The sequence below is a fragment of the Penicillium samsonianum genome (assembly GCF_028829775.1).
Source record: "Penicillium samsonianum strain IBT 33392 chromosome Unknown utg000004l_segment0_segment0, whole genome shotgun sequence".
Taxonomy (NCBI): domain Eukaryota; kingdom Fungi; phylum Ascomycota; class Eurotiomycetes; order Eurotiales; family Aspergillaceae; genus Penicillium; species Penicillium samsonianum.
The window spans coordinates 614172-637882 of record NW_026643262.1 but is presented as its reverse complement, the minus strand read 5'-3'; the positions used below and the strand labels follow the sequence as shown (position 1 = coordinate 637882).

The following is a 23711-nucleotide window of genomic DNA, read 5'->3' as shown; positions in this document are numbered from 1 at the left end:
GTTGGAAAGAGAAGAGTGGTGGGAGGAAACCCTGAGGTTTTCTCCTCATGCTGCGGCCTTAGGACTTCTCACTCTTCCCACCTGACCAACTAGGGTGCTCGCTATCTATCAACTTCTATATACATATGAGAACTGTGTGGAAGCCCCCTCCACTGCGTAATATCACCCCCTTATGAGAATTGGCTCAGCCCCCTGAGCTGGCTGTGGCTTATTATCACTCTTATCCCTTACCAAGAGCGTCAAGCTACTAGTCAAGTCCTACTAGTCTCCTCGCCTGGATCAAGACCAAGCACAGTTCTTCATAATCTGCTTCGCCTAAAGAAACCTAAAGCGAAGCCGGTTGGGGATGAGATAACCTAGTATATTGATGGTGGTAAGTTATATTCTTATCGTCTTATTTCGATAATTATCTGTTACTAATTTTATATAGATATCGTTGATTCTGAGCCGCTGCCGTTCTGGCGAGAGAACTATAGCCGTTTTCCTGCGATTGCTTCGCTTGCGCGGTATATTCTTGCAATTCTAGCAACTGGTGCAGGTGTAGAACGATTGTTTAACACTACTCGCGATATTTGCCATTATCGCCGCGGTCGTATAAAGGCTGAGACTATTGAAGAGTTAATGTTATTCCTTTGTGTATCAAGATTTGACCTTGAATTGTAGGAGGTAAAGGAGCTGGAACGATTCTTCTCTTTAAATGAGATCGAAGCATTGAGAGAGGAAAAGGACGATAAGCTTGATGATGTTGAAGTTGAATAGATTAGTGATATAGAAGAACAGCCCGAGAGTTCTAGGGATTTGATTGATATTTATGATGATGAGGATGATGATGATGAGGATGATGATGATGATGATGAGGATGATGATGATGAGGATGATGCTGGTGATAATGATGCTGGCGATCCTCCATTGCTAGGTCATAGCACTTAGCCACGTATGTCAGGGAGGAAAAGGAAGTATGTAGAGGATAATATGTATCAGTCTTATTAGTATATACTAGAATTAATCAATATTCATTAATATATACTGGAATTAATCAATAATTTGTTTAATTTGGAGTGAACGATGTAATCGAAATACTCAAAATTACTGGGAATTTCTGCATTATTTGTGTAGTCACGAGAAATTGGCATGTTTGCACTGTTTAGTCGTAGGGGGGCCTCGTCGCCCCCCCCCCCCTTCGAGCTATGGGCCTAAACCAAAAGCCCGAAACCCGCTGCGAGTTTTGGAAATGGGCTCGAAACCCGACCCTTTTGAGGGTCGAGTCGGGTCGGGTTTCGGGCTTTGCGAGCTTTGCGGAAGTCTACTATGGGATTCGCGATAAGGTAACGGATAGTCGTTCTGCGATATTAGGGGCTATACAAATATAACCTTAGATAGGGCGGATAGGGCGGGGTATACGGTATCGAAGATAGTATGCCGGAACTTTATAGATACGATAGAGGCCGGTAGAATAAGTGACGCTTAACGAGTAAGGCGCTCTAGTAGAGAAGGCGACCTAGATAGCTTCGTAGCACGGTGTACTATCACACCCTAGGAAAAGAGTAGGAGGGAGTATCGACACGAAACCGAACGATGCGGCTACGGGCTGGATCATCCTAGGGGTTCTGCTCCTAGGCGACTGGTATGGCAGCCTATGCCGGCCAGAACGAGCTAGGCGTCGGATGGAGCGGTACCTCCGGTAAAATGAAAGGGGCAGTGCGTCGGGCGGAATGCCAATGCGTAGTGGTCGGCGGAGGCGAGAAAGAAAGAAAGAAAGGCGGCGATGGGTGCAAGATAGAGGGGATGGAGAAAGGAAAGTGGGTGAGATTGGGTCTTTAAGTCGGGAGCATTGAGCGGGAGGTTACGTGACGACGTATTGGGGCGCTAAACGCAAAAAGGCAAAACTAACCGGATACAGTAATTCACAGGTCCGCCGTTTACATACAATATGATCCTTTTCAATGTGAAGTTGATTCTCCGATGCTCCATTATTGCACCATTTCCGATCAATCAGACCAGGATATTATGAGCAATAGACAACTTTTAAAACACCATCAAGCTGTATAATATAAAATAATCATTGAAGAGAGAACTACATTTCTCTTGGCGCATAAGTGAGGGGTTTGTTCCCCTACTTTTCGTCTCCCGAATATAAATATGATGGGGAACGTTTGATCCTACATTCTACTTTCACAAGAAACCTCATAACTATATCACATAATGTCCGAACAGCAAACTCCCATCCTCGACCATATCGTCATCCTCATTTCTCACAAAACACTCCACGGAATCTCCAAACATATTGAGGGCCAATTCACCCTAGCACCAGGTGGAAACCACGCCGATGGACTCACCACGAACAAACTGATTCTCCTCCCGGATGGCGTTTACCTCGAATTGATTGCCTTTTTTGACGACGTCAACCCCGAAAAACGCCGCAATCATCGCTGGGGAAATGAGAAAGAAGACACCATCGTCGACTGGGCTTTCACTTTGCGATCGGAAAACGACTTTAGCGCCGTCCAACAGCGATTCCAGCGCGCTGATACCGATGCTTCCTATACAGATCCCATCGCTGGCGGTCGTACCAAACCAGACGGCACTGTGTTGAAATGGGCAGTTTGTGTCCCTAAAGATGGTCAAGAAAAGGTAGTTCCCGGATCTCTACCCTTCTGGTGTCTGGACAGAACACCTCGCGCAAACCGTGTCCCTTATGAGGTTGAGCCAAATCTCACACGGCACCCGAATGGCGTGCAGGGCATTTCTTCTGTGTCAGTGCAAGTCCCCGATGGAGAGATTTCGAATTTCAAGGTAGCATATGATGCGATATTTGGTGGACCCTGGGTCTATGAAGTTCCTTCCCGCTCGACGGCCGGCAAGCATGGGATTTCCCTGTCTGGAGGGGATGCGTCCACTCGGCTGGTGTTTAATGGGTTGAAGGAAGGAAAGGTTGAGCTTCTACCTGGACTGTTCTTTGACATTGAGAGATTGAACTCGCTATGATCAAGCCAAGGGAGCAATGGATAGGGTTCGTTTTACCCCAGAAAGTCAGATACCCCCGAATAATGCATGGATCACCACACGTGTTCTAAAAAACAAACAGTTAACAAAATGACCATTTGTACTATAGAGCGACCTAGGCCTAAAAGCCTTTGTAATCATCAAATAAGTAAGTCAGCAAGACCGGTCTGGAAATCACTTAGGGAGCCCCATCCCTGCTGACCGTCAAATGACGTTGGTCGTGGCAACGGAAAGCCGAAAGCCCGATTTCTCCGCTTTTCGTGTTTGGAGCTCCATTCTTATTTCCCTTTAATATTTGTACGACCGTGATAGGTTCCATTGGTGAATTGGATTTCCTGTAGAACTGTCTACCTATGACAGTTGTACAATTCCAATTATAGGTCCAGATGACTTGAGCTATATAAAGGACATGCTTCCCCGCATTCTTCAGTGTCACAGACATTTGTTCGGATCAAAACCTACAGCTACATACAAGTCTCGGCTTCTTTTGCTGAATAGTACTCACTGCTATTCCAGTCTACGTTCACCTTTTCAAACAACCGTCTCTTCGACATCTCCACCCGTTCTACCCCTTCCGCGACTAGCCGCGCAGTACAGCTCGTATAGTCCCACCACCGGGAACCGTTTCCGCGCTACTCCATCCAGAATGGCGACCGCTGCTAAGCTCCATCTGTCGCCGGCGACAGACTCCGGCATCTACAGCTCAAATGTGAGGGAAGACGCTGCGCGGACAGTAAGCGAGATCTTGCAGGAAGACATGGCCATCCACCATGTCTTCTTCAATGACCAAGGGTTCCATAGTATGTAGTTTTCAGCTGAATCCTCACTCTATCTCTAATGCTGAAACAGATCACATACCTCATCTGCTTCTTAGTATCTATGCTCTTGGCGCAGCACCGGAAGATATCAAGGCTTCCTATGAACGGAATAAAACTTATCAGAGACCCGCCCTTCCCGCGAGCCAAGATGTCATCCAATCTATGCACGATGTCGCTAAATTCCAGCAATACTTTGGGAAGGAAGAACATTACCCTAATTACCTAGCTTTCTTCCAGCATGAGATCGATGCGAAGGGCGTCGGTGCGGTTCTTGGGGAATATGTCTTCGCCGGGGATGAGCGAGCTGAGAGTATGATATGTCGGTTGTTTGGTGGTAAGTATCCCTTCTAGTTATACTGGGTTATATTGATATTGTATGTTCCTCGGGCTAATCCTTTCAGGCCTCACCCACCCGCTCATCCACCTCGGGTTCGGTATAGAGTTCAACCAGCCTGCCATTGTAGCTCAAGGTCTTGCCCAGACAGCAGTGCACGATGACTGGCTGGGCCGTGCGTTCTTCCTACCTGCCGAGAAGATGGCTGGCGGCATCGGAAAACCGGGACAGAAGTCGACGCTCCAGCTCATAAATGAGATGCGGGCAGATAAGGCTCTTGTTAAGAGTGTGCAGTGGTCCGACAGAAATAAAATCAGGGATGGAGTGCTCCACAGAGCACCGGAGCAGATGCTGAAGTATGCCTCTCAATTTACCGTATCCGAGGATCAGGTAGAGGAGCGGTTGGCGGATATGATCAATACAGTTGGTAAGTCTAGCCTTAAGTGATGTGAGCGAGGAGCTATTGCTAAATTTATCTTAGTTTACTATACTGGTGCCGCCCAGCGTCCGACCAGAGAGATGAAGCTTGATTTCTTCTTCATCCATTGTGTCAACTCGTCTATCTTCTTTTCTAAGTTTATCAACCTCCCATTCCTGAACCAGCGATCCAAGCTGCGCTTGCTGGAGTGGAAGGGACGCATCGATCTCCTGATGTACACTTCACGTGGAACGCCGGATCTTCTGCTGGATGAGGTGACCAATTATCCTCTGAAGGAGGACTGGTCACAGATATTCGCGCGCAGCATCGCCCATCCCGGTGATGATGGGCATCTAGCCAAGCTCGCACGGGCTTTGGCGCACGGTCAGAAAGTCTGTCAGGCATATGAGAGCAAAAACCCCGAGATGCAGATCAAGGGAGATATGTGGCTTAGGATTGGGAATATAGGTAAGCGGCAGGAACTGACATTACACCCGTACCTTACAGGTACTAACTGCTCGACAGCTGTTGACTCCACTGTTGAGGAGGGAGATAAGCCGATGTGGGTCCGTTCTGCTGGATTCGATGAAGCATGGGAGCCTCAAGGACGGGCACATATGTGAGATGGGTGCCATCTTTGTGAGAATGTCTATTCAATTCTTCTCTATATCTCAGAATGTCATCTTCCAAGGGTTATATTGAAAAGTGGTCTGCACGTTTTAAGCCTTTTTCCGCCTTTTTCCGCTGTCTAGCTGAGAAAGGGGAGAATATATCTAAAAAAGGATATCTAAAAAGACTACCAAAAAGACAGACAACGTCGCATAAGTGTCTATTCTTGTACTAAATTAACATAAAAAACATACATAAAAACATCCTACTTTATTACGGAAGAAATAAAGAAAAGACCTTCCAGATCCATCACTAAAGGAGGGGATAGAGTCCCCACTCTGCATCAAGCTTAGAGCCCCACTACAGCTAAAGCTGGGAATCATACTTCACCCCTTCTCTCTCTTTCCCCTCATCTATCGCACACATCTTTTTTTTCTTCCTGAAGACTCGAGTTCTTCTTGATCCTGATTCTTCCCTTTGATGTACCCCGAATCAACATGGCATCGAATTACCGCCGCAATGTGTTCTTTTACGACGATTCTACGCAAGAAATGCTTGGTGGTTTTTACCAGAACAGCAGCATCACACAACAAAATTTTATCAACCTCCTCCACATTGTCCTGGTTGTAGAATCTCATTCAAACTCCTTGCCACACCCATTCACTATCTTCGATATTTCTCACAATGAAATTTTACCAACGGACGAAGCATTGGCGATCGGAAATTACTATATTGTTACTGCCCCTGGAGGTACGTCTTTCCAAAAATTTGAAACAGCAAGAAACCTGCCAACTCGGATAGATTCTGTTACAATGACCGATGAACCCCATATCCGCAGAATTCCATCCTATCGAATTAGCGATAGAAATCTACACTTCACACTTAGTGTACGAAATCGAGATCGAAAATGTGTTATTTCGGGAGATGAGAACTTCGAATTCGAAATCGACGATTGGACTGGGTTCCATGCCTGTCATGTCTTTCCTTTAGAAAAAGAGGAACACTGGATTCGACAAGGGTTTGACAAATGGGTTCCTAATGCCGTCCCGGGTAGCGATACCTCACTTATCAACTCGGTTCAAAATGGTTTACTTATGCAAACACAATATCATGAGTTGTTTGAAAAGTACTATTTTGGCATCAACCCAGATGTAAGTGTTTCTATTCAGGACAGAGGGAGACAGAAGGAACGAATACTAATTCATTTATAGGACAATTACAAAATCACTTGCTTTAGACGCGATAATCATAATATAGATGGAAAACATCTGGACCCTGTTTGTCGAAACGAAAATGACCCGAACAGGGTTCCCGATCAATATCTTCGATGGCATTTTCGTCAGTGTGTTCTTGCGAACATGAGGGGTGCCGGCGAAAAAACGTTTGAATCGGATTTCTCGTCATGCAATGATATGATAGCGGAATTTAACGAGGCTCCCCACGCTCGTGAAAGACTCGAGATGGAAGTGTATCACAGACTTCGGATATGGGACGGATGGAACTTGCAAGTCATAAAGTGATTGGACATATCCAGACCTTTAACCTGTAACTAGTTATTGCTTAATATGTACTTAGGTACTTAGATACTATAATTAGGAGCTTATTTCGCTCTATACCTTGGTGGAAATATATATAGTTCAAATTGAAAGTGGTTAACTATATAGATTTGTTGGGGGGTGGTGTATGTGGTGATACGAGTCTAGTCCCGATTTAGACTAGCCCTGGAATTGAGTACCATAGATTTTTACCTAGCCCCACTTATTTGATCTTTCATGGCATTCACTGGTCCCGGGTAACATGGTACACGACTTATTACTGGTCAATAGAATACGGTACCATGCACCTGGGCAGTGACACACGACATCAGCCTATCCAGCCTATCTTATTACTAGCTATTGATTAGTATGTAGTGAATTTGATTTCACCTGGGCAGGTTCGAGAATTCAACATAAAAGCTCTCTTCCTCAGCTCGAGAATTGTCGAAGTTCAGTTCAAACAATTCAAAGCATTTCAATACTTTGCCCCAAAGACCCACCAACCATATTACAGTCTATTCGTTTGTGACAGACCTTGTAATCCAATGGCCTATTCTTCGTTCAACCTCCCCACGGACATTCCAAATGTCTCTGAGGAACTTGACTGGCGTGCTGCTTTACATCATCCTGAAAATCATTTCGCTCATCGGTTCCATCCTTCAACGACTGCAGAGGCATCTATATTCTCTGCAAATAATCTTCTATACAATGGTATAGCGCAAGACCCCTTCACGCGGCAGCATCCCAACTTTCTTATGCCTTCCGCCCCAACTCATCTGAATTTGCATGACTTGGACCTGAATGCTATTCGTTACTTGGTCGAAGACACTAGCACCATGGAGTCCTCGGCAAAAGTATCAATCAGCCCTAGACACAATTCTACTTCTACAACTACAACTACACCCGCGTCTCTTCCCACAAAAGAGGAACCATCTCAGATGAACACCAATACCAAGAGACGTTCTAAGGGTAGGATGCCCTCTGATCGTGTCCAAACGCGCAAACTGAAAAAAGAGTGAGCAATCTACTATTTAAGTTGAGAGGCAGGCTGTCATACCATTACTTCACTAACAACCTTATTTCCGTTTCAGGGAAGTCCACGGCTCTTTCTACTGCCCTTGGAAAGACTGCAAATACGACCGCGTCTTCTCTCGAAAGGGAGTGCTGATGCGTCACATTGAGACACAGCATGTCTTCCCGCACTCAATTGGTTGTCCTGTGTGTGGCAGATTCTTCAGTCGGAAGGATAACATGACGGAACACTTGGGTAGGGTTCACCAGAAACGCATTTAAGACGAGACTTTGAGTGGGTAAAAGGAGATGCTGCGTTTTGGTTTGGAATGGAGTGTCATCTAGGAGTTAGGGCGAATGGTAGATTGAATGGGAAACGAATAATAAGAATAGGGATGTTAGGTCATTCAGGTTTTCTGTCGCCGCTTCTTCACCTTCGGTTATATTAGTAACGAACTCTTCTACATCACTGATGCTAGGATCATGGGTGCTTCGAGTCTTTCGTCTTCAACAACCAGATCGTAAAAAGGCATATTCAACGGAACGAAGATGAGCTACCTAGTGAGGATCTACTATGCCCAAGTCATCATCGATGCTCCCGGTTTAGGGCCATTTAATGTCTGCTCGTTTAATTCGGGATGTATGTATTGATCTTTTCGACTCTTATCCCCATACTTTAGAGGTTGAACTATGGTTCCCGCTTTAGCTGCGGTGGGGCTCTAACCTTGGAATGACGCCAGCGGCTCAACGGAATTGTGTTTGTATAGAGTACATATATACTAGTAGTATGTTTGTTAAACAATTTTCAAGTCTACTCAAACTAGAATGGAAAAAAGAACAGAGAGTACCATATATTGTAAAGCCACACGGACGAACAGGGCGCATGAAGAAAACAAAACCGAGAAAAAAACAAAGGCAATAACAAAAATACATTGGGGATCACGTGAGATCGAGTGGGGCTCCCCAACATGTATTCAACTCTGCATCTGTTCACTTTTCCCTCCATCAGCCTACCAAGGTAGTATCTATTGTTATTTTCTGATCTTGTCATAAATCATGGGCAACGAAGACATCAGCCGCAAGGACGTTTCGAGTCAGAAGGACGGGGCCGATGACGAGAGCAACCCGTTCGTCGCCTTCCGGCGCTACGCCGATGAGCAGGTCTCCACCATGCTTCAATCTATCACAGGCCTCCCTTCGATGGTGACACAGCCTCACAACGGCCACTGGGATATATTTGCGGATAATCACAGCTACCAGAATCAGATGGCTTGTCAAAGAACCCATGATAATACAGACAACAACAGCTATCCAACAGACCGAGACAGTGGAAGTGGTTATCCGGGCAACAGAGATGGAGACGATCCACGCAACTACAACTACGGAAAGCATTCCCGACCACGCTGGCCTGAGAACGATGATTCGTGGAGAAAGTGGTATAATGGACCATCCGACTTCTTTGGCCTCGATTCCTTCTTCGACCGGTTCTTCGAGGACCGCTTCTTCCCTTTCGCATCGCAACTCCTCCACTCCGGCCAGAACCTTCTCCTCCGCGATATGTTCGAGGACACCGACTCACCAAACTGGCCGATCGGTTATATCCTGTTCAGCCCATACTCGCCTCTCCATCTAGAACGCCAAGCGCAATACCAAGCGCATCGTGAAAAGGGAGTTTTCTCATCTCTCATGTCATCTTTGCATCTCAACTCCGACCGTGATCCTTCCGAACCGCAGTGGCGAGAAGCCTTCGAGGATTTACTTCGACTCGAGAACGATAAGCCGATGCTCGATCGTAATGCCGTCACGAGATCTGAGTCCGGAAAGGATTGGCTACAAGGGCTTGTGAAAAGAGGCAGCTTGGGAGATAAGTGGAAGTATGTGTCTGGCAGAGATGGCCAGTCTTGGTCGGGCGTTACCTTCTCTGGCCGTGCAGACCCAGAGCAGGACCGGTCTCAGTCTCGGCCTCTATCTGAGAAAGAGAAAGAATCTGCAAATACAAAGGAGCCTGATAACGAGCTGGATCTATATGAGCGCTTCTTGGATGATATCGAAAATCGCGAACGTGAATTCTTCAGCGGTGTCTCGGAAAGCCCTCTTCTGCGTCTCCTTCTCGAGGATAGACGGCAGCAACAGGAAGAACTTGAGGAATACAGACGTAGCCCTCCAAATGTGAAGGATGAGCACAGCAATGACGACAATGAGAATTGGATCGATCTCGTGTCTGGCGGAAACAAGAAATCTGTTCCTGAAACACCTAGGGATTTACCGACCGAGATCGAGACTAAGCCAACTGCAGCTGTATCAGAACCAGCGCAGCCTCGTGTCGTCTCCACTATGACTCGAACGGAACGTGTGCGGCTTCCCGATGGCTCGGTTGAGAGCAAGATCTTCAACACGAGGCGTTTCGCAGATGGCCGAGAGGAAAGTGAAGAGTCTGTTGAGGTGTCTCATCCCCAGAAAGGTTTGGATTCCAAACCTGAGTCCGACACGTCGAAGAACGGTTGGTTCTGGAAAGACTAGGACTCTGTTTGGACAATATCTACGATGAACGCCGATCTTCCCTGGCTATGACCTTTACCATGACCTCCTTTTATGTCTGACTCTTCAGCGCGTTTCCTCAATTTACTTGTATTTCCCACGGGTTTTCGGATGGCATCTCCTTCATAATTTGCTTCCCAATCTGGTTTTGAGCCACCCGGCTCACAGGTACATTCAACTATTGCCTTTTCCTCCTCATGCTGCATGGAAAAGTAAATTACAGCTAGTTTGATATTTCATAGGAAATAATTCAAGCGTTCACATATTACCCAATCCTAATGGAAGGAGACTTTAATATCAAGCAAGACCTAAGCCAGATACACAAACATCTTGAAAAGTTAAAACCCACACGATCTACATCTAATCAGCCTTGACACTCTTCTTCCCTCCCTTTCCAGTAGTCCACCCCTTAGATTCCCAGTACTTAACATTATCTTCCATCTTCTTGTACGCCCAAGTAAACGGCGGGTCTACACAAACCAAAGTTAGCACAAATCCACAAACCCGGAATGAGAAAAAAACATACAAAGGAACTGCCTCAGATCATGACGATTGTCTTCGGGGGAGTACTGCTCAGCATGGTAGCTAGGCGTAAGAACAGTCATCTTATGTCTGTTGATGGAGTAGTAGTAGAAGAAATGGCGCGTCTTCTCGTAGATCTCGCGCGGGCTGTACTCGTTGCCCCACAGGTGCAGCAGCTTCTCGTACATAGAGTACGGGCCTAGCTTCGAGACCTTCCTCAGGTACCCGAAAACGCCCAGCTGCGCGTACGTAACGCCCATGTCGGCTTCGTCGGATTGGACGTAGTCGTGTGTGATCGGTTCCAGCTCCGCTGTGGGTGTTGCGTGGATGAATTCTTCGAGGATTGGGAGGCCGAAGCTGTGACCGGACCAGGAAATGAATTTCTTGAGGTCGACTTTGCTTACGGAGCCGATGGGGTTGAGCTGGGTGTTTTGGTTAGTTGGGAATAGAAGTGGTGCTGGACGTGCGGAAATTGATGCTTACATCGGCAGAGCTGGCATCGTACTTGGTGAGATATCCTCGTAAACTAGATGGGTTAAGTCAGTCACAGGAAGAAAATTAGTGTATGTGCTGTGGCGTACCATTCTGTAATAACGGTTAGTGAAGATGCTCAACGAGGGACGATGTTCGTGTTTGAGAGACTTACCATCAACGTTAGATGATGCGAGAACAAGCAAGCTGCCACCGCCAGGGCGTTGACGCACAGTTGGCAATAATGAGGCAAACAGATACGAGAGAACCATCCTGAGCCGAGCCTGCACATTCTGAAGCGCGGCATTCTCCGCAGGAGACCCACCGTGCATTTTGAAACGAGGCTGGAAGTTAGTGATAACAGTGAACAGATTCATGATAGAAGTGACCACAGTATCGAAATTGAAGTCAATGTGGTAAGACCCAATATCGTTGGCCAGTCGAGTCGCTCTGTCTCGTGTCTCCAGGCCTGAGTTTTGTGTGCCCATGTAGCTGGTATGGAAAATAGATCTAGAAAGATTGGTCAACGTTGCCCCACACTATGACGATAGAAAAGTCTGGCCTGACACAGGCTCAACGCTTGGAAGACATACTTGCAAATTTCCTGGGTGGTGGTAGGAAGCCACTCTGAATCTGCTGGCTTCGCACACAACCGGCGGACATCCTTGATGACCTGCTCATTCCCTTCGCGCACTGCCTTGAGCACTTCGCGACACATGGAGTGCACAATGATTGCCGTGGCACAGCTGTCAATACCACCGCTCAGAGGGAGGAAGAAACCGGCGGCTCCACATCTTCGAAGGTAATCCCATAGCCAGCAGGCAGGCCCTAGGGAAATCTCCTCCTCAGGAGGATGGTACCGCGGCTTGATAGGCTGAGCAGTCGCGAGGCTAGGCTCGGCATCTTCATCCCGCCGAGAAAGTCTGATATCAAGATCAAGGCGGACATAGGGTGTTTGCCTGCTAGCTTGCATTCCACGGCTTGCGCTGCACCGGTACGTGCGAACTTCTTCGATGTCGACTGTTGCAGTGATGACTTCCACGTCGTTCAGAGAGAACTGTGAACCTTGGGCCACGATGTCACCGTTGACGACAATCATAGCACATCCGTCATAGTACAAACGATCACCGTCGCAGCCTTGCTGATTGGCATAGAGATAGATTCCACCGCTCTACGAGGTGTGAGAAAAGCGCTATCCTATTGTAGGGTTGTTTTCTACTTACCAGTTTGGTAGCCTGGGTGATCAAATTGATCCGAGTGTCAAGCTTCTTCAGTTCGTGGTGGCTGCCCGAAGAATTGGAGATGATCTCAACACCTAATTCGAATTAGACAATGAGCGCGGTCGTCTGAACATGTAGACTCACCAGCTAGGCCATATGGAACATGAGGGCTAAATTCGATTGTTAGCATCCAAAACCACATAGAGAGTTCAACACCTACCCATTAGGGGTAAACAGCTCCTCGCACGTCTCAAGACCCAGACATGTATCTCTCGTGCTGATGACGGCATCACCAAATGGAACCTTGTACTGGCCAGTGACCTTTCCAACAATTGATTCCAAATAGTAGTCTTCCACCTCCTGCGGACGCTGCCATGGCGTAAAGTGTCGGTGCTCGCGATAGTTGCCATCTAGAATAAAAACTGATATTAGAAATTATTCTCAGAAGTATAGAGAGCAATTGAACGAACCATTGGCAAGCCACATCTTGGGCCTAATCAGGACGATCTTCCGGTTGTAGAAAATCACACTTAGAGAGGATATATCAGCTAATGCGATACCAGTTGCATCGGAAATACTTACCGACAGTTGTAGCGCACATTGCGATGGCGAACCGGCAATCCCACGTCAACCACAATATCCTGGCAATCGGGATGGTCGATGATGCGGGCGAGCATTTCCCATGAGTGCAAGAAGGTGTCGCCCTCAAGGAAACCATCCAGAACACCATAGCCAGTAATCTCGAGCTCCGGTCCAACGCGCAAAGTGGCACCAGCAGCCTTAGCTTGCCTAATGCTTTCAATGATACGCTCGGCGTTGCCCTCAAAGTCGAGAGCCCACTGATTAAGAGAGCTATAAAGAGTTAGCGCGGGGGGTTTCTAGTATCTGGATAGTAAATGAGTCAGCCTTACCATGTTGCAAGAGTGACCAGGTGCCCCATGATGCCTAATATGACTTGAGACGTCCGTGCCTTGCGCTTCGCACAGAGGCTCGTCGGCGATAAGAGTCAAAAGAATGTGGTCACGTGTGTGGGGAGCTTAGGTTCCCCGCTTCGCTAGTAACGATATGACTGTAAATTACTGTAATATATAATTACCTTGGCATTGTCGGCTTAACTCCGACTAAAAACGTGTAATCCGTTTGTACTCCGTACGGAGTACATCCCGAGGTTGGCCGCTGATTACATAATCCGATTCCTCCGCCTGCCCGCCCTCCAGGGCTGTCTATTCTGGATTCCACATTGTTGATATCTTAAATATAGATCCAATATTGAGTGAGATTTTTCTTGTTGATATATTTTCCATATTAGACATTTATTGTTGGCAACCTAGCTCTTACAGAATGAGCACGACCCCTCAGATCCCCACCCCGGCTCATATGCTCGCGGATTCCATGTTGTCCCGACACTTCGGCAAAGAGACGGTCAATTACTTTTCCAGTAAGGATGTCTTAAATTCTCGTATATGGGGCATAGTAGAGCTAAAGCGTTTGCAGGTTCTCCAATCAACCGTCTATCGTTCTTGCGCTCCGACCACCCGTTCCTGTCTACGGCTCTGAAGCATCCTTCGACCCGATTTGTACTTTTGAACAACCTAGCGCCCTTGACTCCGTCGCCAGCGCAGCTACACTATGCCAAGTATGCCGAGGTTAGCAAGCTTGTGCCCCAGGATATCTTCGATACATCCGAGGCAGACATGATCAAGAGCTATGATTCGCGCAAGACACACCCGACCCTTATATTCCTCGGACTGGACGAGAGTCGCAAGGAAGGAGGGCTGGCGTGGAAGAACTACTCTGGCACGCCGTATTTCGCAGTCGATGTGACCCCCAAGGGCGCTGAAGAGCAACAGACTGCAGCAAAGGATGTGATCAGTGCCATGGAGGCGAAGGGACTGTCTTTCTTCCAAGCACGAGTTGTCATGTCCTTCTCCGCAGATGAAGGTATGCAGATGCGATCGTAATCTCTAGATCGATAAGAGGGAACTAATCAATATGGGATAGCTGCTATATATGCACAGGCACGTGCACTGATGGACTGGAACACTCGCAACACCTTCTGTGGCACATGCGGCCACCGTACATTGGCCGTGAATGCAGGAACCAAGCGTGCATGCCCGCCGACCGATGTTGCACGAGTAGCCGAAGGCAAGGCAAAAGAGCGGCCAGAGTGCAATACCCGTACTACCCTGTCAAACCTTTGCTTCCCCCGTACCGATCCGACTATCATCGTGGCAGTGGTCTCCGCCGACGGCAAGCGGATCCTGCTCGGGCGTTCCAAGCGCTTCCCGCCGGGCTGGTATTCCACCTTGGCTGGATTTATTGAGCCGGCCGAGTCAATTGAGGATGCTGTGCGGAGAGAGGTGTGGGAGGAATCGGGCGTCACTTTGTCCCGCGTTGTTATCCACTCCTCGCAGCCTTGGCCGTATCCTGCCAATTTGATGATTGGTGCTATTGCCCAGGTCAGTGACGTCGCTCACGAGACGATCTCTCTACAACACGATCCTGAGTTGGAGGATGCGCGGTGGTTTGAGATTGAGGAGGTGGAGGAGGCGCTGCGCATTGGTACGAGTGACTTGAGTTCTCAGGCTGGTCCGGAATACAAGGGCGGTTTGCGATTGCCCCCTCCTACGGCCATTGCCAATCAGCTGATCCAGGCTGCTGTCAGCGCAGAGTATTTTGCGACAGACAAGCAGGCCAAGATATAAAATCGTGCTTCTTATGATGACCGTGCCAAGCGCACCACCATATAGACCATTGATAAATTTAGACATTTACTATCTCTCAACACCGGTAGTATTTACATGAAAACCCTATTCCTAAAATAACATCGTATGGATAATTGATAGGGCCTTTTCACAGCATATACCCTAATTCCAAGTAAATGCTTGCTTCGATGATTCTCCCACACCTTCCAGGCCTTGGAAATCACCATCACATCGCATTTGGAAAAAGACTATGCATCATGAGCCGCAGTAAAACAAGTATGTTTCATCAAGCTTCCCTTTGATGACATCGGCAGCCTATTGATGAGCATTAGGAAAAAGTTCACCATGGATATAGTCGGCGCACTCACTATAGCATCTTTGAATTCCATGAAAATTGGTTCCTCCTCCCTGAGGAGGTCTTATTCTTGCACGGTGACCTGATATTTGTCGTACGTGTGCGCTCGATCAGAACCCAGCCAAACAACTCTCTCTGGAGTATCCTTGATGATCATCATGTTCCGTGGTTTTGGATCCCTATGCCGCACTAGCGCTTTATATATTTGGCGAATACCCTTTAGGAAATTGTTCACCCGCTCCTGCGTGTAATTTTCCAAGGTGATCATCTCTAGACCGGCGATGTACTCAAGAAATATAGCGTTAGTCGGGTATTCGTCGCCTAGAAACTTCTTCAAGTGAGGCTGGCATAATGTGGGGTTAAACTTCCTCATAGAATCTAGGAAGTCTGGCACAATCCCACCATCACACAGTCCTTGTTCTTTAAACCGAGTGTAGGCAGTGGTTTCAAGTACGAGAAAATCCAATTCACGACCTTCGGGTTCGTAGTAGCGTCGCGGTCCCCTTCCATGGTGCTCCTTATATTAGCGGACTATCTAGGTAGTCAGGACTCGACCTACCACCTTCATGATGCATGTATGTTGGCAGATATCAACGAGAAATATGACTGAATAGGTGGAGGCAAAAAGCCTAATCCTTGCCCCAACAACCCGTTGGGTTGTTGGGCCAAGCATTAGGGCCGAGTAGTTAATAACGCCACGCCTACCTAATTAGGACTAGTTCTGTTTTTACACACTTCCTATCCCGCCTTTTTAGTCGGAATGAATATAAAAAGCTAAGACCCCTTTTAGTTTAGTATGTATTTGCTCTCCGACGATCTTTCGATTTTAACACTTGTTTAATTTGGAAGAATCAGCTCTCTGGCGATCCCTCCAAAGTAATGAGGTCCACGGGTGTGACTCTATAAGCATTATGTATTGGACCTAGCTCAAGCTTCCTTGAATTCATAGTTATGTGGATATGCGAGACTACAATGAAATCTGATGTGAATCTTTTTGTTTTAAAGGTGGGGCTGACTTGGTTAGGTCTCGGCGGTAAATTGCAGTGGCAGGGATCGTCTCCTGGACAAGAAGGGTCCAGCAATGCAACAGGGACATGAATCTTCTCTTCGCAATTTTCTACATCTCAATTGGGAATTCAACAACATTTATCTTTTGCCCGGTCTATTCTTATCCATTCAGACAAAATGTCCCCAAAAGAAAGGACGACCCTTGTAGTGATCATCATTTCTTTCTCGCCAGCATAGCCCCGCATGGCCTCATGCAGGTTAGGCTGTATGCCAATATGGGGGCCAAATGCCAAGAGAGAGATGGCTCCAGCGCAACATTGCTTAATATTAAGTGGCGTCCAGTCTGCTCCTTGCAAACCTACCCATTTGGTACGTGTTGATATCTACATATATGGACCATTGTTAAGCCGCATTCCAAACCCCAGGACTATATCCCCCCCTTTACCCTATTGCCATTTTGATCCGTCCAGTACATCTTCGAGATGGCCCCGAACCAAGAAACACAAGGATCAGCAGAAGTATCAAGAGAGTCGCCTGTGTCCCGTGTACATTCAAATGAAATTGCTCAAAATGCGGACCAAGGGGCGACCACGCCCGCGCAATCCCCAGGATCCTCCCCGCCGAGCCTCATCCCGAACCAGCAAATGAACCTCTAGTGCCCAACACGGAAGATCAAGAAAACAAACTAAACAACAAAGCAAAACCATCCATATGGCAGCTTATCTCGAACTTGTTTATATGGGAGGTACTAGCCATGGTCTTATCCTCGGGGCTTCTGGTCGCGATCGTTGTGGTCTTGGCACAGTATGATGATCGTCCTCAACCGGCCTGGAGATTAGTGTCGCTCAACTCGGTAATCTCCTGGTTAAGCACGGTCTCGAAAGGGTGTATCTTATCCACTATCAGCGAGGGAATAGGACAGCTGAAGTGGGTGTGGTTTTCACGAAAGAGCCGACCCTTAGTTGATCTGGGTGCCTTCGATGGCGCCAGCCGGGGGATATACGGTTGTGCAGGCTTGCTTTGGAAACTACGAGCAAGGTATGTATGTATTCTCGTGATCGCATCTTGACTAGGGGCTTATGATATATAGACATTTTGCAGTCCTAGGCAGTCTGGCCGTTATCCTGGCCATCGCCTTTGACCCTTTTGTCCAAAATTTGATCCATTACTACCCCAAACCCATTGTCGATTCCTCAGGAACTGCAGTCGTGTCGAGCAACTCTAAATACGAAGCTTTTGGTCCTCCAATGGACACCGGTAAGAGGTTGAGTGGGATTCTTTTGATCTGAATGTCGCTAACGCAAGTGCATAGGGTTGTGGTATCTTGATCCGGAAATGAAAGCTAATATCTACAACTCGCTATTCAACAGTGACTCGTCGAAGCCATGGTCCATTCCGCGGTACACCTGTAGCTCGGGGAACTGTACCTGGGATCCAATTGCCACACTGGAAATGCGGGCGAGTTGCACGGACATAACAGATCAACTGAAAACCAAATGTGATCAAGACGGAGACGACCCGATACCTGGCTCACCTGAGCCGATGTGCGCTGTTTACGTTGGAGGCCGCTCCAATCTCTCTGCGGCTTTTCAGTTGAATACATTTCACGGTACGCCAGTCGTTATAGGACCGCTGGACTCTGTGACCAACAAGACCAGTCTCATACCTCGTATCCAACTTATTGCCCCGGTTGACCTGCCACAAGGTACCACTTGGAAAAACACGTTCTCAAAAGAGTTCAAGTGGCAGGCAATAGAATGCAGCATTGATCCTGTTGTACACAGCTTTCGCCCATCAGTCTCTCGGGGCATCTATCACCAAGAAACCCTGGCCATCTCGAAGAACGGGTCTTTTGAAGACTCCCTTCATAGACCCTACTATATGCATCCCCCGGGGGAACCGGAGATGGGCATTAAGCCCAACAAAGATTTTGTGTTAACGACGACATCTCTCAAAGCCATACAATACTTCTTTAAGGACTTCTTCGCCGGTCGAGCGCGGCTCGATAATTTCGGTTTCACGTTTAGTCCCGATAACCCCGAATATAAATACGCGACGGCCGATTTGATGCAGTTTATCACGCTTTCGAACCTCACTGGTTGCCCCGGTGGAACTACCAAGAAGATGCACTGTGCTATGGATAATGTCGCTGAGGCAATGTCAAAGGCCATTCGGGATACAGCGCCATCTTCAAACCTCGCTACTACGACCGGCAAGGCAATGTCGGATAAGACTCACATTTCCATCCATTGGCAGTGGATCATTCTTCCGGTATTGGTGTGGCTATTGGGCCTTGTCACATTATTAGGCACCATTTGGAAGACTCGCGAAGCTATGATTCCTACTTGGAAGAATGAGACGATGCCACTCTTATCTCTGTATAGGGATGGTCAGAACGAGAAGCCACTAGATGATCAAGTGTTAGAGACCGAGAGGGTCATGTTATACCAAAGTGAGGGCAAAATGGTGCTGTCTGGGTAGTTATATAGGAGATAGAGAGCGGGTGTGGTAGATTTTGCAAATTTTTTCATGACTTGTTCATGTGATCTTTTTTTGTTTTACTCCGTATGTACATGTGAATTGTGACAGAAAAGCCATGTCAAGTATCAAGATATCGAGACGACCAATTCAAATATTGGCATACAACGTGCCATCCCGTAACTCGTGAACACTGCTGTTTCCACTATTTGGGGACCCGACCTCGGTATAACGAGTGCCATCCCGCAGCTCATGGATAGTGACTCTTCGATTGCTTTTGCGTTTGCGCTGGGAGCTTCGCTTAGGATCTGGGCTCCCTGACTCGCTTGGCACTTGGCTGCTTGGTGTCATATCGCGCTCCTGGCTGTCTCTCTCGATAGCTGCCTGGAGCATATGGTCTGCGACTCTATCCGAGCCAACTTCATCGTACCATCGACGTAAGCCAGACGCGTAGGCACGTTCCTGCGAGTCATATTCGACAGGGGGACCATTTGTCTCGGCATCGGGGCCCGAACCGTCGAATACTGCCCATGCGCTGGAATCGACACTGACAAGCATCACGGTGTGAGCGAGGCTCCGGACCTTGAAGTCGCGTAACAGTATGGCATTGCCTTCCGCCAAGGACGGCATTGAGGCTTTGTAGCGTCGGAAAATCTGAGCACGTAGAGTCGTGCCAGCCATGGAGGGATCGGTAAGTTGAATAGTCACGAACCAGTCTTTCGAACCGGATTTGGCTCGGGTTATCGGCGAAGCCTCGTGCACGATTGAGATGGTATCGACTAAAGCATTGTAATGATCAATGAGTGTAGCAAGCGGGGCGAAGTAAGAAAGCTTGCTACGTAGTCCAGAGGCATTACGGTCAGGGCCTGGGGGCCGTGCAACGGGCACTGCCGGTGTTTTTGGGGATTCAGCGCTGATCACAACCTCCACAGAGCGGCTAGGTTCGGGTGTTGCTGGGGGTTCCGCGGCTTCAGCGAGTTCCGAAGGAGCCAGGGCATCATCTTGTCCGTCAATGTGGATCTCTTGTTGGATGCCTTTAATGAGTTCTGCCCCGATACCATCGTCTTGGTCGGACTCGGGGGAGCCAGCAGCCTGCGACATTGCATCCAGCCCCGTCGGAGCTTCATTTTCTTCGATCGTGATTGAAGTTTCAGGTTCAATATCATGAACAAGTTCACGCGTGGATGCATTTTCCTGGGTGGGGTCTGGAGTCAAGAGTTGTCGCTCAAATGAGGGCATAACGGACGGCGAGACTCGACCGCCAAGGGGCTCAGGTCCTTCGACAGTCGGTTCATGCCTCAACAGAAAATCGGTCATAACATCTCCAACAGACGAAGGGATATGCAAATCAGATTGTCCGTCCCCAGTGAGATACTGCCCGGGATGACTTTCAATTTCCGAGGATGGGCCTTGATGGTGAGATTCAGGCATATCAAGCAAATTTGGATCAGCATTGCCCAATTGCCCCTCGTCAGCATCCCGATCAACTGGCACTTCCATCTCTACACCAGGTTTGGTAGCAGCATGATATTCGTTGTTGTCAGCTTCTTCGATGAGCTCCGCATCTTCCATTTCTTGATCTTCGCCCTGCTCAGGGTTGGGTGATGTCACTTCAGACAGATGGTCCGTTGCATAGTGGTCTCGGGATGACTCGTCATCATCCATGTCACTCTCGTGAACTCGATCATCCTGTTGATTGTATTCGAGCTTTTCGCCACCTTCGCTCTCTTCACTTTCTTCGCTCTCCTGGCGCTCATCGCGATCGGAATCTTCTTCCACGGCTCCGTGATAGCCATCCTCTCCTTCGACATACCACGGCTCTGGATATTCCTGTACATCGGTTGCAAAATAGGCTGTAGCTGGAGGGACAGCTGAATGTCCGGATTCAAAGCCGTATGAGTGATCCTCTCGTTCTGCTGACGTCGAAGCTGGGGCTACCGGATAATTGGAGGCGGGCTCGTCATCACTGTCACTGTCCAGCACGATTACTTCATGGTTTCCCGTCTGCGAAGGCAGGTTCTGTTCTTGCTCAGACTTTTCACCACTGGATTCAATGACACTGAAGTCATCTTGGTCCAATCGTGATTCCAAACGAGGATCACAAGGGAAATCCTCCTCGTCCTCCTCGTATTCATATTGAGAATCATAATTTTCCACTGACTCCGCATAGTACACTTCTTCATCCTTGATCATTTCATCTTTTTCTTCACTGTATCCTTGACTGGATGAACGATCGATATCATCTTCGATTTCTTTTTCATCTTCCATGTCTCTCTTCCTTTCGTGTTCCTCCTCTCGAGCCTCTATCATTTTTTCGAGGGCATCGATCGCATCCTGATCAAAGGTAGAGGCTGGTTGTGGATAGTTGACCGACTCAGTCTCTGGCTCAAAATGTTCCTCGTCATGAGGTTCACCCGGATATTGAGGAGATTTCACATTGTCGCTGGCAGTTTCGATGCCAAGATCAGCTTGAGCAATATCTGATCCCTCGATCTCTTCTGAGGATTCGAGTGATTCATCTTCCGCGTCCTCCTCCGAGCGTGAAGATAATGCTGGATCATCGCGCCATAGGTAACTGACATCAATGAGACGTGCCTCATCTGATTCATCTGACGATTGAGCTTCGTCAACGGCATTTTCGGTACGAATATCAGCCAGAGCGGCAGCTGATTCGGCGTTGACATTAGGGGAGTCACCCAATTCACCTTCAGAGCCCAGAAGTGGTGCTGGATGGTCGCGGGATAGGTTAAGATCACCAAAAGCAGGCTTCTGCTCTCCTCCATTTGACATTTGAGCTTCGTCGCCGGTAGTATTGATAAAGTCAGCTTCAACGACATTTGATCCATCAGCCCCGGAAGAGTTGATTATCTCAACTTCCTGTCTTTCCGGTAAACCTTCAGAGCCCGGATAGGCCGAATCATCGCGGAAGACAAAACCGGCATCGAGGACATGTTCCTGCTGGATGGGTTCAACATCCGTATCAACTGGTTCCACTGTCTCTGTGTGAATGGAATCGATGGCGTCGGTATCATGTGTCTCTATGGGGGATACGGCGGGTGTTGCTATGGTGCCCCCCTCTGCAGGAACAGGTCGAATCTCTTGAGACTGCGTGGGCGCGGTCCATGGCAGGAAATAGCCAGCTGAGCCAGCATGATTAGATACAAGGGGCGAAGGGATCGGGAGCCCCGGAGAAGGGATGGGTCGAATCTGCGGTGTATCCATCGGCGGCTGAAAAGGTGATCCATGGCTATCAACTTGATGAGACACAACATTTGACTCGCCGGCATGTTTTTCAAGGATACTCCCGGACAATTCAAGGGAAGGCTTCGCAAACACTGCAAGTGGGTCTTGCGGTGCATCCTCTGTGTATGTTTGAGCTTGGGCAGCATCCGTCATTGGGGCGTCTGAAGGCTCACTCGCCGAATCGGCCTCGTCGAGCTCTTGATCGATAGATTGGTTCAATGCCTGTTCCCAATCCACAGTGGCTTCTTGATCATGAGGGCTTTCTGGTTCATTGATAACACGCCAATCTTCCCTATGCAAGCTGTACCTCGGTTTTTTTCTTCCTTTCCCTGGCACAAATCCATCTTCTTCCGCAAAAGGATCGAAAGCGGAACGGGTTGTTCCTCCGAGTGAGGTTCGAGTAGACTGGAGGAATACCGGTGATCCCCAGAGACGTGCACTAGAAGGCAGGTCGAGTTCGGGATTGATTGATTTCCCACTAGGAGTTGTAGGCGGTGCGAGTTCGGTTTCATGCGGTACTGTCACTTGCGGCTCAACCGATATTATCAACGGGGATTGGGAAGATCGGTGGATCTAGATGAGCAGGAGTCAGTCTCTGTAAGACACATGCCGAGTCCGGGAGCAACATACCTCGAGAGACACGCCATTCTCAAAGTGCGCATCCCACGCGACAGACCTTCCCGGGGTTTGCTGGGCGCCTTCATTGCTGACAAACTTGATGTCTTTCAAGGCGAGACATACGGTTTCCCCGATTCCGATATGCGATTCCGCGACCTTTTCTGCGACGCGTCCATGGAATGTGGCCTTGATTTGTCCTTTGGCGCCCCTCAGGCGGAAATCCGGCTCTGCCAACAGAAGGCTCACAGACTTGGTCGAAGAGGAGTATGGCCACACAAGTGCTACAGCTGCAAGAAAAGACTTTTTGGCCAATCGCTCAAGGTCGGGAGAAAGCTGAGCTATCGGAACTCTGGTCAAATGCGCCAGAGCATTCGGCGCGGGAGACTGCTCGGGAGACTGCTCGATCGCATTCATTGCGCCGGTTTTCCCACGCCCGACTGCTGTGTCAAGCTGTACACATGTCAAACCGGAATAATAGTTGAGATAAAATAAAGAGGTAAAAATGCGAGTAAAGAAGACCGAGTGGCTGAAAGAAATGCAGAGGAACCTTTCGTGCAACAAAGAGGTGACAGCCTCGGGCAAGCTGCAGCTCTGTCGGGTAATCTTACAGTAAACACAGGAGAAGAAGGGCGTAATTGACGTATTGTGAAAACTAAAATTACCCCCTTTATTGTCGATTTTATTGTAGAACTACATTAGGTACTAGTAGCATTTACTAATTTTGAATGTGAATAGATTGAAATAGCTCTATATTGTATATTCTTTACATCCCTATGACCCCTAAGCTATACATATGTAAGAAACCAGCTATAGAACGCAGCTCCA

At 48.0% G+C, this 23711-nt stretch overlaps 9 protein-coding genes across 9 annotated transcripts; 6 read left to right on the top strand and 3 right to left on the bottom strand.

Moving 5' to 3' along the window:
• Positions 1-2202: 2202 nt before the first annotated feature.
• N7471_007147 (VOC family protein) lies at positions 2203-2985 on the top strand (the record flags this gene model as incomplete). The annotated part of the gene is made up of 1 exon (XM_057279866.1): positions 2203-2985. One exon carries the CDS (start codon positions 2203-2205, stop codon positions 2983-2985), a length of 783 nt encoding a protein of 260 aa, XP_057134126.1.
• Positions 2986-3225: 240 nt separating this feature from the next.
• N7471_007146 (questin oxidase family protein) lies at positions 3226-5296 on the top strand. The gene is made up of 5 exons (XM_057279865.1): positions 3226-3803; positions 3853-4155; positions 4223-4582; positions 4637-5041; positions 5099-5296. Exons 1-5 carry the CDS (start codon positions 3413-3415, stop codon positions 5194-5196), a joined length of 1557 nt encoding a protein of 518 aa, XP_057134125.1. The 5' UTR covers positions 3226-3412; the 3' UTR covers positions 5197-5296.
• Positions 5297-5679: 383 nt separating this feature from the next.
• N7471_007145 (HNH endonuclease signature motif containing protein) lies at positions 5680-6702 on the top strand (the record flags this gene model as incomplete). Its single annotated transcript, XM_057279864.1, has 3 exons — positions 5680-5932; positions 5984-6333; positions 6394-6702. 3 exons carry the CDS (start codon positions 5680-5682, stop codon positions 6700-6702), a joined length of 912 nt encoding a protein of 303 aa, XP_057134124.1.
• Positions 6703-8784: 2082 nt separating this feature from the next.
• N7471_007144 (uncharacterized protein) lies at positions 8785-10248 on the top strand (the record flags this gene model as incomplete). Its single annotated transcript, XM_057279863.1, has 1 exon — positions 8785-10248. The coding sequence occupies one exon, from the start codon at positions 8785-8787 to the stop codon at positions 10246-10248; it is 1464 nt and encodes a 487-aa protein (XP_057134123.1).
• Positions 10249-10626: 378 nt separating this feature from the next.
• Positions 10627-13419, bottom strand: N7471_007143 (glutamine-dependent NAD(+) synthetase; the record flags this gene model as incomplete). The annotated part of the gene is made up of 12 exons (XM_057279862.1): positions 10627-10736; positions 10793-11210; positions 11272-11314; positions 11370-11373; positions 11435-11769; positions 11853-12430; positions 12483-12574; positions 12624-12649; positions 12700-12889; positions 12950-13008; positions 13062-13331; positions 13391-13419. 12 exons carry the CDS (start codon positions 13417-13419, stop codon positions 10627-10629), a joined length of 2154 nt encoding a protein of 717 aa, XP_057134122.1.
• A 401-nt stretch (positions 13420-13820) lies between these two features.
• On the top strand, positions 13821-15184 carry N7471_007142 (NAD(+) diphosphatase; the record flags this gene model as incomplete). Its single annotated transcript, XM_057279861.1, has 3 exons — positions 13821-13917; positions 13974-14420; positions 14481-15184. The coding sequence occupies 3 exons, from the start codon at positions 13821-13823 to the stop codon at positions 15182-15184; spliced, it is 1248 nt and encodes a 415-aa protein (XP_057134121.1).
• A 419-nt stretch (positions 15185-15603) lies between these two features.
• N7471_007141 (uncharacterized protein) lies at positions 15604-16107 on the bottom strand (the record flags this gene model as incomplete). The annotated part of the gene is made up of 2 exons (XM_057279860.1): positions 15604-16056; positions 16099-16107. The coding sequence occupies 2 exons, from the start codon at positions 16105-16107 to the stop codon at positions 15604-15606; spliced, it is 462 nt and encodes a 153-aa protein (XP_057134120.1).
• A 1194-nt stretch (positions 16108-17301) lies between these two features.
• On the top strand, positions 17302-19028 carry N7471_007140 (DUF3176 domain-containing protein; the record flags this gene model as incomplete). Its single annotated transcript, XM_057279859.1, has 3 exons — positions 17302-17585; positions 17638-17804; positions 17860-19028. 3 exons carry the CDS (start codon positions 17302-17304, stop codon positions 19026-19028), a joined length of 1620 nt encoding a protein of 539 aa, XP_057134119.1.
• Positions 19029-19175: 147 nt separating this feature from the next.
• On the bottom strand, positions 19176-23300 carry N7471_007139 (uncharacterized protein; the record flags this gene model as incomplete). Its single annotated transcript, XM_057279858.1, has 2 exons — positions 19176-22841; positions 22899-23300. 2 exons carry the CDS (start codon positions 23298-23300, stop codon positions 19176-19178), a joined length of 4068 nt encoding a protein of 1355 aa, XP_057134118.1.
• Between the last annotated feature and the right edge of the window lie 411 nt (positions 23301-23711).